A 14,861-nucleotide genomic window follows, 5' to 3' on the forward strand; every position below is an offset into this window, starting at 1 on the left:
TCACAGACTCTGGACTTGTTTCACTGGGGAGTGTTTTGGAGAAGTCAAAAGAAAATTATCCAAATACCATGTTTCATTTTTGAATTCAAACTTTTCTCTAAGAAATGAGATAAAATATCATTCATGAGAATGGTTTAATTCTATGAGATGGATTATGAAATATTTTAGAGTAAAACACTAGAGGCAACATGATTAAAAAGAAACATGAAAATTACCAATTATGTTCTAGTTAGGAAAATTTTGGTAATTGAAATATTGAGTGCATACACACACACACACACACACACACACACAGACATATATATAAAACATAAAATTACTTCTGGACTCTAAATACAAGGGAATTAGGTAAGATTTCCTCAACCTTTTATATTTAATATTTAAAAGAGCTGTATGTCAGAATGACTGAAAATGTGAATTAGCAGAGATTTGTGCTTCGTGATCATTTGTGGTTGTTGCTGTGTTTTACTACTGAAATTTTGGAAATAATTAGACTGCTCAGCTATTTATTGAAAGAAAGGGCTTTCTCTTTAAGGCAACAGTATTTTAATTGTAGAGCTGTGATATTAAAAACTGGAGCTATCCAGAAATAATCCAGGTCTTCTGATTAGCGCAGATTCTCAAAGGCCGATATTACCTTGAGAGCCATTTTAATTGGTCCTGATTTCTTCTTCTCAATCACAATAGTATTTTTTGTGCTCCATACTAGACTACCGCATACAGCGTCTGCTTTCTATTATGCTCAGATTTTAAATATGGCACTGATATTTTAATACTTGGTGAAATCCTATGTACAGCCTCTACCAGATATATTTGAAATTACCCCTCGGAGGACTGAAAAGCTAATAGGGGCTGATAGATGCTCTTGGCCTTCAGTTAACTCTCAAATACAGCTTTCCACTTGCGAACCTCTAAAGTGTTTAGACTCCTTTCAGTGGAAAACTGGCCACAATTACATAAATGTTAGTACATCCCAAACTTTTCTCAACTAATTGTGGCAGTAGGCACGTTTATGTTCTATTTTTGTTGATTTTTCTTACAGTCTTTTTTTCCCCTCCTCTTTCTTTTCCTTTTTTTTTTTTTGAGATGGTCTTGCTCTGTCGCCAGGCTGGAGTACAGTGGTACAGTGGTGTGAACTCAGCTCACTGCAACCTCCACCTCCCAGATTCAAGCGATTTTCCTGCCTCAGCCTCCCGAGTAGCTGGGACTACAGGTGCAAGCTACCACACCCAATTTTTGTATTTTTAGTAGAGATGGGGTTTCACCATGTTGACCAGGATGGTCTTGATCTCTTGACCTCGTGCTCTGCCTGCCTTGGCCTCCCAAAGTGCTGGGATTACAGGTTTTTAAGGTCTTTATATTTACTCAGTTTACAATTATTTATGGAGTGCCTACTGTGTGCCAGCTCCTGCCTGTAGGTTGTGGTTGCATTGGTAAGCATTGCGACCCTTCACAGAGCTTCTAAAGAGATAGCAAACCCCATCTGCTTGTTCTGTGGTTAGGCTGCAGGCAGACCATGGAACTGGAAGCACAAGTTGAGTTCTCTGTGCTTGTATAGTCAAGTGTTATTTCATGCCATTCTCTACCATGAAGCAGCCAGGGCCTAGGTCACCTCTCCGGCTTTACCATTTAGAGCTTTTATGACCCTGGAAAGGCCCTTAATCTCCCTGAGGACTCGATCTCCCTGAGGCCCGTATCTCTCACATAGGAGAGAGAATCCTTACTTGAAAGGGTTGTTTCCAGGATTTGCATGCATTGATATAAATGAGAACGTGTAGCTCTTTGTCACACACATGATTGGTGCTTAGTCAATGGTACCTGAGTTGGGAACATGATATGGGCCATTTTGGTGAGTTTTGGGTAAAGAAAAGGAAACAAAAAGATATTGAAGGCCCAGTAGCTCTGACATTGCCTCACAGTTCCAGGTCTCTCTCACGGTTCACAGCCTAGGCTCTAAAGACAGGCAGGATAGACCTGGTTCAGGTCCTGGCTGCCCATACACTAGCTGTGGGCTCTTGGACAACTTACTTCACCCTCAGGGTCTCAGCTCCTCATTTGTAAAATTGGGTTTTAGTTATACATCGTAGGATTGCTGTGAAGATTAAATGAGATCATGGATTGTTGATATTTAGTAACAAGACAGTGCCTAAAAAATAAGCTCACAAGCTGGGCACAGTGGCTCACACCTGTAATCCCAGCGCTTTGAGAGGCCAATGCATGCAGATAGCTTCAGTCCAGGAGTTCAAGACCAGTCTGGGGAACATGGTAAAACCTCATCTCTACAAAAAAAAAAATACAAAAATTAGCCAGGCATGATGGTCCAAGCTACTCAGGAGAGTGAGGCTGGAGGATCAGTTGAGCCTGGGAGGTTGAGGCTGCAGTGAGCCAGGATCATGCCACTGCAGTCCAGCCTGGGCAACAGAACAAGACCCCACCTGTCTGTCTGTCTGTCTATCTGTCTCTCTCTCTCTTACACACACACACACACACACACGCACACACACGTAAGCTATTACAATCTTCTTCATTATTTTTATGATTACTGTTACCGCTATTAGCCCTATGGTATGTAGCCTCAGGCATAGACATTTTTGATCTACAGTCACGAGAATGCCTTATATAGAGCTTAGGAACTCTTTAAAACTATTTACAACTATCCTTTCTTAGTTTAGAAAAACAGCTAAGAGCCCTTTCTTCTTTTGCTATGCCTAAATTCAGGGCAGAATAATGTAGAAATCAGTAAGTAATAGGAAATTTGATTTAGTACACATAGAATTTCCAGAACAGTAGGATAATTGTTCATATTATACAATCGAGTTGGGTACATTGTAAAAGCAGTATTTTATTCTTTCTGTTCCTTATGTCATTGTTCGAATGATGCCTGCTCATTTAAAAATGCTATTTATGTTCCTCATAGGTAAACCCATCTAATCACAGACTCCTATTTGAAGTATTTGACGAAAACAGACTGGTAAGTGGGTTCCTGTATTTGAATTTTGCTTCATTTTTTATAAACGGGGTTTTCCGAGCAGCAGCTTTAAAACTTTGTGTTTATGACAGTATATGTGCCCAAAGAGAAGATTATTTTTGTCCCACTGCTAGTCTGCTGTTCAAAATCCTAACAAATACTTTTATGTTGCTAGGATAAAAAATGTATTTGTGTGTGTGTGTGTGTGTATTTTTATCACAATTAATGTTAACGCAAGTCACTGGTGATAGTATCAGCCCGTATGCTCATGATGTAGTGTTGGGAATATGGTAGGCAGATCTCTAAAGAGGCCATCAGGAATGTAAACAAACTTTGCATGGTTTTTAAATGAAAGCCAGACCATGATACTGGAATGCATTCAATAGCAAATCTATGGTAATTCTCTCGGGGGAAATAAAAATCTAATTAACAGTGTATAGCAAAAAGTGAATCTACATTTAGCAGGTGAAGTCAAGCTGTATTTTAAAAGTGGTTTCTTTCTCAAGAGAGATCCTTAGAAAGTATGTTTAAAAATCCAAAGATATGTCTGAGGCATATAACAGATATAAACTCACATTTTATATATAGATTGATATATATAAAATATGTTTATAAAGATTGATACATACATAATTGATATAATTATGATTTCATTTATTTATTTATTTTACAGAAAATAATAAAGACACTGCACCCAGGTTGGAGTGCAGTGGTGCAGTCATAGCTCACTGTCACCTCAAACCCTCTGGCTCAAGGAGGCCTCCAGGATAACTAGCATAGTCATGAGCCACTGTGCCTGGCCAGATTTCATTTTAGAAATGGCATTTTGGAAGCACATTTTGCTTTCTTAACTCATAAGTAGCTGTGAACCAGGTGTTCCAACTATGAAAATGAACACTGTGGTGTTAAGTCCTTAAGGTACCTTCAGAAGCAACATTGTAATTCAATGCAGTCAGTCATTCTCAGATTTACTCTCCCTGAAACTTGTATGGTATGTTGACTGGTTAAAAGGTGTTTTTAAGAAGCTTTCTGCAGAAGTCTATTGAAAGTCCAGATTTTTTAATAGCTGGACGTTAATAGCATAGTTGAGCTGGAGGAGCCTTACACAAGAACTCCTGTTCTTATAATAAGATGAGAAGAGCCAGGTCTAGAGCCTTTATATAAACATATCCGTCAGCAGCAGTGCCAGTCTGACCTGCTGGCCTCCTAAGTCCCAGCCCAGTGGGAAAGTATTGAATTTCATATGGCTAATATTATTCTCCAAAAGAGAAAATTAACGGATTCTGGCCTACCATTCTAGTATCTTTTCCATTAAAGGATGTTGGGTGATGAACAGTTGTACAGTATAACTAAACCACTTTTGTTGTATGCGTTAAAGTACTTCCTTGTGAGATTGAGTGAGAGCTTCTGCTCAGGGTGCGGTTCTTGTCTCTCCATCAGTCAGTGAGGACCGAGTGAGTTAGGCAGTATCCTGTAGCATGGCAGTACGTTTCTGGAGACATGGGTGCATTTGTAGACTAATCCTTATTCTCCGATTATTGAGTATAATATCTCTTCTTTAACATGAGGAAAGGGTCAAATATGAGGAAAAAATGGCCTCTTGTTTGATGTGTTTTGGTTCATTATTTTCTATTAAGAGGAATTCGCTATTAAAACATTGTTCCCCATTTCCATATCTGATATAATGACCGTAGTTGAGGTGATCTTGCCATGCGTCTGAAATCATACTTCCAAACAAAAAACGACTTTGAATACAAGCCTTTTAAGAAATCCTGTATGAATACAAACTTTTTTTTTTTTTTTTTTTTTTTTTTTTTTGAGATGGAGCCTCACTCTGTTGCCCAGGCTGGAGTACAGTGGCACGATCTCAGCTCACTGCAACCTCTACCTCCTCGCCTGTCTCAGCCTCCCAAGTAGCTGGGACTCCAGGTGCATGCCACCACACCCAGCTAATTTTTGTAGTTTTAGTAGAGACAGAATTTCACCATATTGGCCAGGCTGGTCTCAAACTCCTGACCTTGTGATCCACCCACTTTAGCCTCCAAAGTGCTGGGATTACAGATATGAACCACTGTGCCCAGCTGAATACAAACTTTATCTGAAAAATTGCATTTTATAATATTGATGCCTAGTTTTGCCCCAGGCCATCTGCAATGTGATTACTATACAAAGAATGCTGGTGTTGCTGATTTTTTTTTTCTTCGTTGACTATTAACCAGTGCAGACAATATGTGAATATGGTACTACTTGGAAGTTTTAACATTACACTTACTAGCTTCCATTCCTCTCATAGAGGTCATTTTTGGCATTTAAAATACATGCTTTTAGAAAACAGATTTGGATGTATGTAAACACAGGGTTAATCCACCACACCCCAGATGCTAGAGCTGTTGTCTAAGTCATGCTTTGCAGATTTTAAAATAAACTTTTTGTCAGTCTTACAGCTTGGTATTTTCTCTTCCTTCCCCCCCCGCCCCCCAAATAAGCCTCTTTGTTAAATAACTGATGTTTCTGGACCATAGAAAATATTGAAAGTAGTAAGTTTAAAATACAGCAATACATTTAAAATACAGAAATACATTTCCAAGCTAACTACAAATCCGATGACAGTTTTTTGAGTGTGCAGTTTTCCCTTTATTTCTTAGGTCCTTTTTGGTCCTTTGCAAACATAGCAAGCTTCCATATTTGTATTCCAATTGTGGTAATATTGCTGACTTCTTACTGGGAAACAGTCAGCTCTGGGCAGCATTTCTTCTGTATGGTATTTAAGTTACATTATTACAAAAAAAAAAAACCAAAAATACCCACATGCACTCCCTTCAATTTTCCTTTTTTTTTGATTGATGTTTTCTCTCCTTCTTGACATATAGGAGACAATGTCTTCTCCAGCTGTGTTCCTTCTCTCTGGAACTTTGGTGTCTGATGGTCATATATGAGCTACACACATGCATATACCTTTTGAATGAAAAATGCTGTGATAGCAGGAAACTTCTGCTGGGCCCACTGGTTTTGCAGCAAATCGCACCCTCTCCCCTCCACTTAGCTATTTTGTTACTTGTAGATCCTGGTATAATTATTTAGCATTAAAGGGACACTAACTCTGTGGGGTGTGTAATCGTATTCATAGTACTGTTTAATTAGTTTGCATTCCGTCATGGTGGTGTCTTGATGTCATAAATCACAGAAACATTGTAGCCAATGCTTGGGAAGGGGTGACCCCGTGACCAAGCCATATTTTACTTGTCATCATTCCGTGTGGTGGGAGGTGGGGAAATACCGTGTGTGCTGTGTTGACTGCCAGGTCTTTGCACTGATTAGAGTCCCAGCGCTGTGCCCCGTTGGGAAAGAAATGCCCTGCGAATGTGATGTGGTTAGATTTATAGCAGCATGGCTTGCAGTGTGTTTGCTGCCTTAGTCAGCTGTGAGAGCGCCCTGCTGGGGCCACTCCTCTCTGATGGAAAAGCAGCAGCTGGGAAGGTGCTGTTTCAGGCTCTTGCTGTTTAAAAAAAAAAAAAAAAAAAAAAGAGCGAGTGGGGGAAAACTCCTCTAAGTCCAGAAGCTGGCATTGGAGGGGGAGAGTGCGGTCATGTGGTTCTGGCCACCCTACCCTCTGTCACAGTGTGGATGAGAGCTTTTTGCTCTTATCCAATCATGCCTGGAATGCCGCTTGCCACTTGGGTTATTTCTGCTATCTGTCGCTCCTGGTGCCGCAGTGCTAACGGTTTGGCAGATGGGACACTTTTTCTTGGAGTTTGTGTCTTTGGTTTGTGACTGCTGGCAGTGCTGGGCCTGTTGTTGCCGCTCGCCCTCGCCCTCCTGGCCCCCCTGGTCACCATGGCCCATCGGCTTCGGTTTCATTTTGGCTCTGGTCGCAGCAACACAGCCCCCGAATCAGAGATCCTAGACCAGGAGAGAGAAGACGACTTTTTCATGGCATTCCACACCCTCCCGCGGAGGAGCAGCCCGCACCCCTTCGCCCAGGACGGAGGGGAGGATGGCGGCGGTGGCCTGCAGGGAGGCGTGGGCGCGCTCAAGCGGAGCTCGTCCATGTTCATCCCGCAGCTCCTGACCAGCGTCGACGCCCGCCCCACGTGCAGTTCCTCCGTGCAGATCTCCTTGCAGCGCAAGGCCACGGAAGGAGCCACAGACGGGTGCGGGCCGCCCGAGGGCGCCGACGATGGGCCTCCGTGCGCCACGCCAGACTCCGGGGACAAGGCCTCCGCCACGGCCACCACCAGGGCCTCGCCCCAGAGCGGCTCCCGGGAGCCCTCGCCGAGGGACACCTGCGGGAGCTCCCCTCCGAGGGCAGCCCGGGACCCAGGGCTCCAGATCAACGGCACGTGCGGCCGCCGCGTGCGGTGCCCAGGCCGGGTGGACTGCACGGAGGAGGCCACCCCGGGCCTGCGCATCCAGCACCGCGCCTCCAGCGCCGATGTGCGCCAGGTGAGGCTGCTGCCCCTCGGCCCTGACGGCCAGGGCGGCCCAGCCGCGGCAGAGCCCAGGCGCTGGTCCCTGCAGCACGTTCCAGATGCTTCTGGAAGCTCCGGGAAGCGGTGTTTTGTTTTCCAGTTGCAGCAGCCCCAGCAAGGCGTTCTGGGGCCGGGCGGTGACCTCAACTTTGGCTTCACAGGCACAAAGGGGGACAGGTTGGTGAGGTATCCCCGCATTCGGCTGGAGAGGAGCACTTCATACCCCACGCAGCCCCGAAGCGAGAGAGGGAGCCCCACGGAAGATCAGGGACCCCCAGAGGCACCGCCTCGCGTTGGCAGGATGGCTCCCGAAATCCGCAGGACGAATTCCGTGGAGAGGACTCCACAGGGCCAGGGGTGCACATTTAAAATCAGGCAGGATCAGAATGCAGGGCAGCAGCATTTTAGAATTCTTGTAACCCGGGGGCCAGAGGAAGCTCCCCAGAATCCGGAGGAGAAAAGCGCCAAAAGCCCTGTTTCCACAGGAGCCGACACCACGGTAAGTTCACAGTGTGTTTACATGTGTTTACTGATTTCAACCTGGATGCTTACTCTGTGGCGTAACCAAAATAAACCTCACCCTCTGTTCTGGGAGTTACCCTGCTAGGGCCAGTGGATCTGAATGTTTGTCCAAGTTCTGGCACGATGATTTGTGGTCCACGGTTAGATGGGCAAAACACCGTTGCAAGCACATGCCTTCTGTAGGTCCTCAGAGTCAAAGCGCTTTGTCTGTCTGGAAAATCCAAGCAACATACGTTCCCCCTGCTTTTATTTTTCTGAATAAAGGAATTTTAAATAAAATTTGTTGCTTTCATCTGCCAAAAAGCAAGTCAGTGTCCCAACGTGTTAATATTGGGAATGCATTTTAAAAAGCTGCTTGCGAATATAGCCTGTGACAACACTTTAAAAACAGTCAGTTCTCCGAAAGGTGAGGATATTGCAAAGGACCTGAGTTTCATCTCGTAATAGTTAAAAATAGGTGAACATGAAGTTTGATTGATTGTCATGGCCTTCTTGCTATAGGAGGTCAGATCATTCCTTGTTATATAATTTGCTTTGTTTTGTGTCCCATTAAGTAATACTGAATGAGAGTAGTGTCACTATCCCACAAGTGACACTACTAAGCTAAGAGGTGTGTTTTGAAAGCACACTGGGTTATGGCCCATGGCTAGGGGAAACTGATGGGGAATCATTAATGGTCAGAGGGCATGTCGTGCAATTTAACACTGCCCACTTGAATGTCCAGGCCGAGGATGCTGTATATAGAATAGTACCCTGTCTCCAGCTGTGGAAATAGACGCCTTAGAACAGATTCGGGCCTTCCTGTTTCTCTGTTCTGATCGCTCCCTTTCGGTGAAATGGAGTACAGAGAGACAGCTGCATACTTCATCAACCAGGCATATGATGACTCTGCAGCTTCCGTAGTTTAGAGTAGGATGAAATGTGAATCAGTTTGGTTTCTTTCACTAGTAATCACTAGCCAGTGTGTGCTTTCTCTTAAAGAACGAGTTCCTTATGGATGGATCTTTTTTCTCCTGAATTTCATGTGACTACCAGTAAGATGTGATTAGGAAATATCTAGGGGACTTTTTGTCTGGATTTCGCTTGTGAATTGTGATTTTGAAAAGTGACTGGCAGAGTAGTACTCTAGAATTGTATTGTCTTTTATTGCTTTGTGTTCAGAAATAATGTTTTGTCGTTGAAGTAGACTTTAGCACTCTTCCATCATTGGTTTTCATCATTTTGAAGATACAATCAGATGCTAAATACAAGTTTATTTCTCTTCGTCTCTTTCCTTCTGCGTATCTCCTTTCTTTCATTATCTCAAACTCGTCTATTGGGAGATGGCTGAGTGCTTTGTCTTGGTCTTAACCCATACCATTTATTACACAATGGTACATATTTTAACAGAGTTTTGATATTACAGTAGCTTTTAACCCCCGCCCTAACAAATTACCATCGTGACAGTTGTAGGCGTTGTTTGGCAACACAATTCCGTGCTGAATCTGGACCGCCTACTGCATGAAGATGGACACAGATCGATTTCTTAAAGTTTGATAACTATTCAGTTATATCACCAAAAACTGAAATCACTTTGCAGCTCAGATGGGGAGGACGAATAGATTCGCACAAGTAAAATCTCATTTGGTTTGATGAACTTTCAAATGTAATTAGAAAACAAATCGAATGTACTAAAATTTATGTGTACCTTGCTTAAAAGGGCTAGTCTAACTTGCAAGGACTGCATAGTGAAAACCAGGTTTCTACGCATTTGGAGAATATAAATTCTGGAATAAAGAGCTTTTCTTGGAGAGTAAGTTCCAACTAGTGAACAGTAGTTTGCATTTTCATATGTATGTATTTTTGTACACATACATAAATTAGTACGTGGTTAGTAAGCTGGTTTTCTTTTAAGCAAAACTTTTTTTCTTTAAAAAACAAAACCAAAACTGGTCACATAACAAAACTGTCTGCTCCATTCAGCAACTTTGTACACGTTTCATATGGACAGGGGTGTTAAGTTTAGGCAGCAGCTGCCACCGCCTCACTTATCTTGAAGGAAAGCATTCACTTGGGCGTCTGTAGTCTGGCTGCCACCAAGCTTTTCTGGCGCTTCAAATATCCACTGCTTTGGTCTGAAGGACACCACATTTTTAAGTTTACATGAAAAACGAGTTAGACTCTGTTGCAGTTCTGTGTTGGAATGATATGGAAAAATCTTCCTAGGTTTAGGAATACCATTCGGGATTCATTTGACAAATGTGCTGGTATTTCATAAACTATACTTTAGACCTTATTACAACATTAAGTTGTTGAGTACTTTTGTCTCTGTCTCCCAAACATCCTGCCATGACTAAATCTAAAATGTAACATGACTCCAAAAAATGTTAACCAACTAAATTATTAGAAAAAATACAGGGGAAACACCTGTGATGATAGGTTGTCCACCTGGTCTGTCGCTGTCAGTAAACAAGAATTCATTCGTATAGTCATCAATTAGAATCAGTTAAACATTTTCAGAATTGTTAGAATTTACCAGTTCCATCTGTGGCAATCATTAGCAGTTATTTAGTGAGTATCTTAGTTACTTTCTTATAAATTCGCTTTTGGGTTATTTGGTTTGCTTCTGAGCCTCTTAACTGCATCAGAGTTATTCTGAGGAAGTTGGCCCAACATTTACCAGCATTTGTGTGCCCCCTTTGTATGCCATTTTGTGCGTAATAACTGAAACTCTGCATTTTACAAGCTTGAGGAGCCAGTTTTCTAATCCCATTAGTTTTATGAAGTACTCAAGGTGTCATGTGTATATAACATTACACTCATTACTTGGAAAGTTTCAGGGCATATCTCAGATTCTTGCTGACACCGTTTGTAGTGTAAACAGAGGGAGGAGGGCCCACTGGGACAAAAGCAGTAATTCTGACACCTAGTGCAGATGCTATTGGAGAAGGGAGTGCTCTTTCATCTCAAGCTCTCTGGACTTGCCTCTTTGTCCTCTCAGTGGATATATATTCCACAGAAGTAGTGTAGTAATCTCTTGAGATTAAAAATTCCTTTTATTGAACAACAAAGGAATATCCAAATTCTTTTCATTTGGTGGAACTTGTAGTTTGATTCTTTTACAGAAGGTGTTTTTAATATACAGAATTTTTTTACATTAATATTAGTTGGTATCTCTTTTTTGCCCTAAAAATAACTTGAGTATCATTAACCATCCCTTTATTTTAAAACATCAAAATACAGGAGGCTAAAGTGGGAGGATTGCTTGAGTCCAGGAGTTCAAGATTACTGTGTTTCTGCTACTGCTTTACAGCCTGGGCAACAGAACAAGACCTTATCTCAAAAAAAAAAAATAAAAATAAAACATAACAACATTGTAATTAAGAAGAAAAACAAGTAGTATTCTTTTCATTGACTTGGTTTCTGATTGGATTCTATCAACTTACTTTCTTGTGTCCTGTATAGTAATGATCTCTCTTAATGTGGTCTAATATGAGAATAAACCAACATGTAGCTTAAAATGTCACCTGTTTTCAGGGATGTTTTGAAAAGTTGGATAGGCAGTGCACAAGGTTGACACCAATATGTTTGTAAACAGAAACTATATAGGGCTTTCAGCGTAATAGCTCATGATTCTGTAGCACTTCACAATTTGAAGAATGCTTTGTTTATTTCACTTAATGTGTATGGCTGTCCCATTGAAGAGGCATTATCTCACTTGCCCTTCCCACGTGAAAAAGTGTTGTTTCAGATGAAAGGATGTGATTACCGTTATTAGGTGTAATAATGTTATGTGTATATCATAGTGTATACCATGATATCACTTTGTGTACAAATGATGGGAATGTGTTTGTGTGTGTGTGTGTGTATTTGCACAACTAAAAAGTATATGTTAAGCCAAAAAGCAGTTTAATGCTTCCTGTGATGTGACATTTTTGTTGAAAAGTTTTGAGATGACAACTTCATTTGGTGCCTTGCAGCACTGACCTGAAAGGTGAGAGAAGGGTTCTTTGGGGACCGAAAAAGCCATCATCTGCAGTTCACTAGCTTTTCATCCTGGAGTACTTAGACTCCATCTCTAAGCCTACTCCCTCATAGGTAAATTTGAGGATAAAAATGTCCAGCTCGTAGGCTCATAGTTAGGTTTAAATGAGAGTGTCCGTGCAAGTACCTGATTCAGGAACCAGGTATCTGTAATGTACAAGTGTTTCCCCTAGGAGTTTAATTAGGTTAACTGTGAACAGCCCTTTTTTGATCAGCGTGGCATTTAACCCAAGGACAACATGCATTTGTGACGTACCTGGAAATGTTTAATAACTAGCTTTGATGTTTTTTCTGCTGTTTTCTCATGTTTCCTATTTGTCCCTTACACGAAATGTGGTCCTGGAAGAGTTGCTTCCTGAACTGTGCATTATAGAAAAGGACTCTTAAGTATATTAGGTGTGCTGATTTTGAAGCCTTACAACATTCTGACTGGCATTTCTACCATATTTGTTACTATGTCCTTTTGCTATAATATTTCCAGTGATTGAGTCTACTGTTACTTTGGTACAGACTGAGGCTTTTGAGAAACAGTATAATGTTGTCTGTACAAAATTTCCACATTGTGTGACTTTAAAATGAGGGAGATATTTGGGAGTATGTCTTATTTTAGATACTGTCTTTTAGAGAGTTTTCATAAATGGTGCAGCTGCTTCTCTTGGCTAAGCCTGGTGGCAGAATTCCTAATCATTGAAATAAATCTCTAATTTTATAATACATATTGATAAGAAACTTATCTTTTCATAGAAGTTCACAGTACCAGAAGAAATTTACTCTATGTAAAAACCACCTTAAAATGTAATAAATGTTGGATATTTCTGGATAGTTGATGAATATTTCTGGATAGTTGAGGCAAATCTAAATGGTAATTCTACTTATGCAACTTGCAATGATCTAGCACATTTTTTAATAAAAATAATCAGCTGCATATTCAGGTGATACAGGTTAGCTCTCCTTAAATACATTTACCTTTTAAACTCTTAATTATATTGTCAAGCCATTCCCAATAATGGGAAAAAGCAGGCAATTCATTGGTGGTATTAAAATTGCTGATTCCATGCATAGGTCCCAGAATGTCTACATTTCCTCTGTAAATGTTACAGGAAACTTTGGAAACCCACCTCAGAGTTGGCTGGTGATTATTCAGACAGGTTATCATCCTGTCTGCAGTCTTCCAGTGCTTTTAATTCATAGCAAGCAGCACAATATTCCATGTTCTGTATGAGGGAGAGCACCAAAACAGCCTTCACCTGCTGCGTATGGCCAGCTCTGGATCAAAAACTAAGAAGGCCAAAGGACAGAATATTGAAATATTAGCAAAAGTAGATATTGCAGAATGTCTGTACATTCCTGGGCAGGTGGAGATTATTGAAAGATTTTTAGAAATAATCTTTGCTCACCACATTCCAGTGTCAGGACCTGGACTTTTGTCTCTATTTGTGATAAAATGTTTTTAAGAAATGCTGGCTGGTCACAGTGGCTCACATCTATAATCCTAGCACTTCAGGAAGTCGAGGCAGGTGGATCCCTTGAGCCCAGGAGTTCAAGACCAGTCTGAGCAACCTGGCGAAACCCCATCTCTACAAAAAATACAAAGCCAGGCATGGTGGCATGTGTCTGTAGTTCCAACTAGTTGAGAGGCTGAGGAGGAAGGATATCTTGAACCCAGAAGGCGGAGGTTGTAGTGAGCTGAGATTGCACCATTGCACTCCAGCCTGGGTGACAGGGCAAAACTCTGTTTCAAAAAAAAAAAAAAGGAAGAAAAAGAAAAAATAATCTTCTCTCAGTGTGCATGATGAATGCAATTCGTACGGTTCTCACTGTAGTTCTCCTTTGGAATCTCTTGATTATTCTGCTATGACTTCCTTGAGCCAGTTAGGATACAGAGGAGGATAAATGAGTAACTCTGTGAGACAGGTGGCCTGATGTGAGTGGGCCTGCAAGCTAACCCCCGGAGTCCTGGCTGGTTTCATGCCATGTCCTGAATGGGCACTTTCCTGGTCTCTAGGCATCACCACGTTTTGACAGGAAGCTTAGTTTTTTTTTCAGGATGGAGGAAGGAATAGATTATATTTCAAGAAACCTGTTTTTTTATACCCTGACAATTTTAGAACCATGGACTGTTCTGACACTTTTGAGTTAAGTGATTAAATCTCTGTGAAGGGACACATCATGAAATAAAATAAAAGGGTGGACCATAAATTGAGCTGCAAGGAGGCCCTCCTCTCTGGTGTTGCTACACTTTAGTATTAGAAACTTTGTATTGGTTCCCTTAAGTGCCTGCACAACCTCCCTGTTTTTGGAAACCATTCAGTGTTTGTTTTAATGTTAAGCATTATGCCAGGTATCCAGTAAGCAGAGCAGAGCAAATTCTTCCAGGTAGCAGGAGACTGGAATTTCCCCAAGCAGATCAGCTTTTCACAGCTCGCTAGAGTTTACACAGCCTTCTTTTGTGACTTAAGTTTTATAGATCGCAGTGAGTCAAGTGACTTTTACTTCCCTGTATAATAACTTCGAGGAGCCTACTTTCAACTCACATCATCATTCATTATCTTGCTTACTTCTTTCTGGAGGGTTGGGGTTAGATGGGCTGGGGTTGTTACTAAGCATGTTTAATACTTTGAGATTCGAATTATTTCTGAAATATTTAGCTTCTCTTTCTTTCGGTCAATCAAGAGCTGGTAGACTTTTAAAATATATTTAATGACACATATGTCATAGCTCATCCATTTCCTTGACAGTTTCAAGCGTGGTAATAAATCCTACTTCTTGGGCTTTTTTTTTTTTTCCTCAAGTTCTTTTCGAATGCACAACTAGGTAGTTACCTCATGAAGGAAAACAATTGCTTTGGTCCAGATTTTTAAAATTGAGTTGAATAGAAA

The 14,861-nt window shown here is 41.3% G+C and overlaps 1 protein-coding gene across 29 annotated transcripts in view; it reads left to right on the forward strand.

Moving 5' to 3' along the window:
• Nucleotides 1-14,861, forward strand: part of NEDD4L (NEDD4 like E3 ubiquitin protein ligase) — a 363,043-nt gene that overhangs the window by 206,486 nt on the left and 141,696 nt on the right. For 23 of the 29 annotated variants that reach the window (XM_002757276.7, XM_008979888.5, XM_078348240.1 and 20 more), the window contains one exon: nucleotides 2,918-2,971. In XM_002757276.7, coding sequence (XP_002757322.1) covers nucleotides 2,918-2,971 — 54 coding nt within the window. Of the gene's footprint in view, nucleotides 1-2,917; nucleotides 2,972-6,677; nucleotides 7,937-14,861 lie in introns of those variants that run through there. The other 6 variants (XM_017963508.4, XM_017963510.4, XM_054244252.2 and 3 more) reach the window with 1 other exon arrangement.

The sequence above is a fragment of the Callithrix jacchus genome, chromosome 13 (assembly GCF_049354715.1).
Source record: "Callithrix jacchus isolate 240 chromosome 13, calJac240_pri, whole genome shotgun sequence".
Lineage (NCBI taxonomy): Eukaryota > Metazoa > Chordata > Mammalia > Primates > Cebidae > Callithrix > Callithrix jacchus.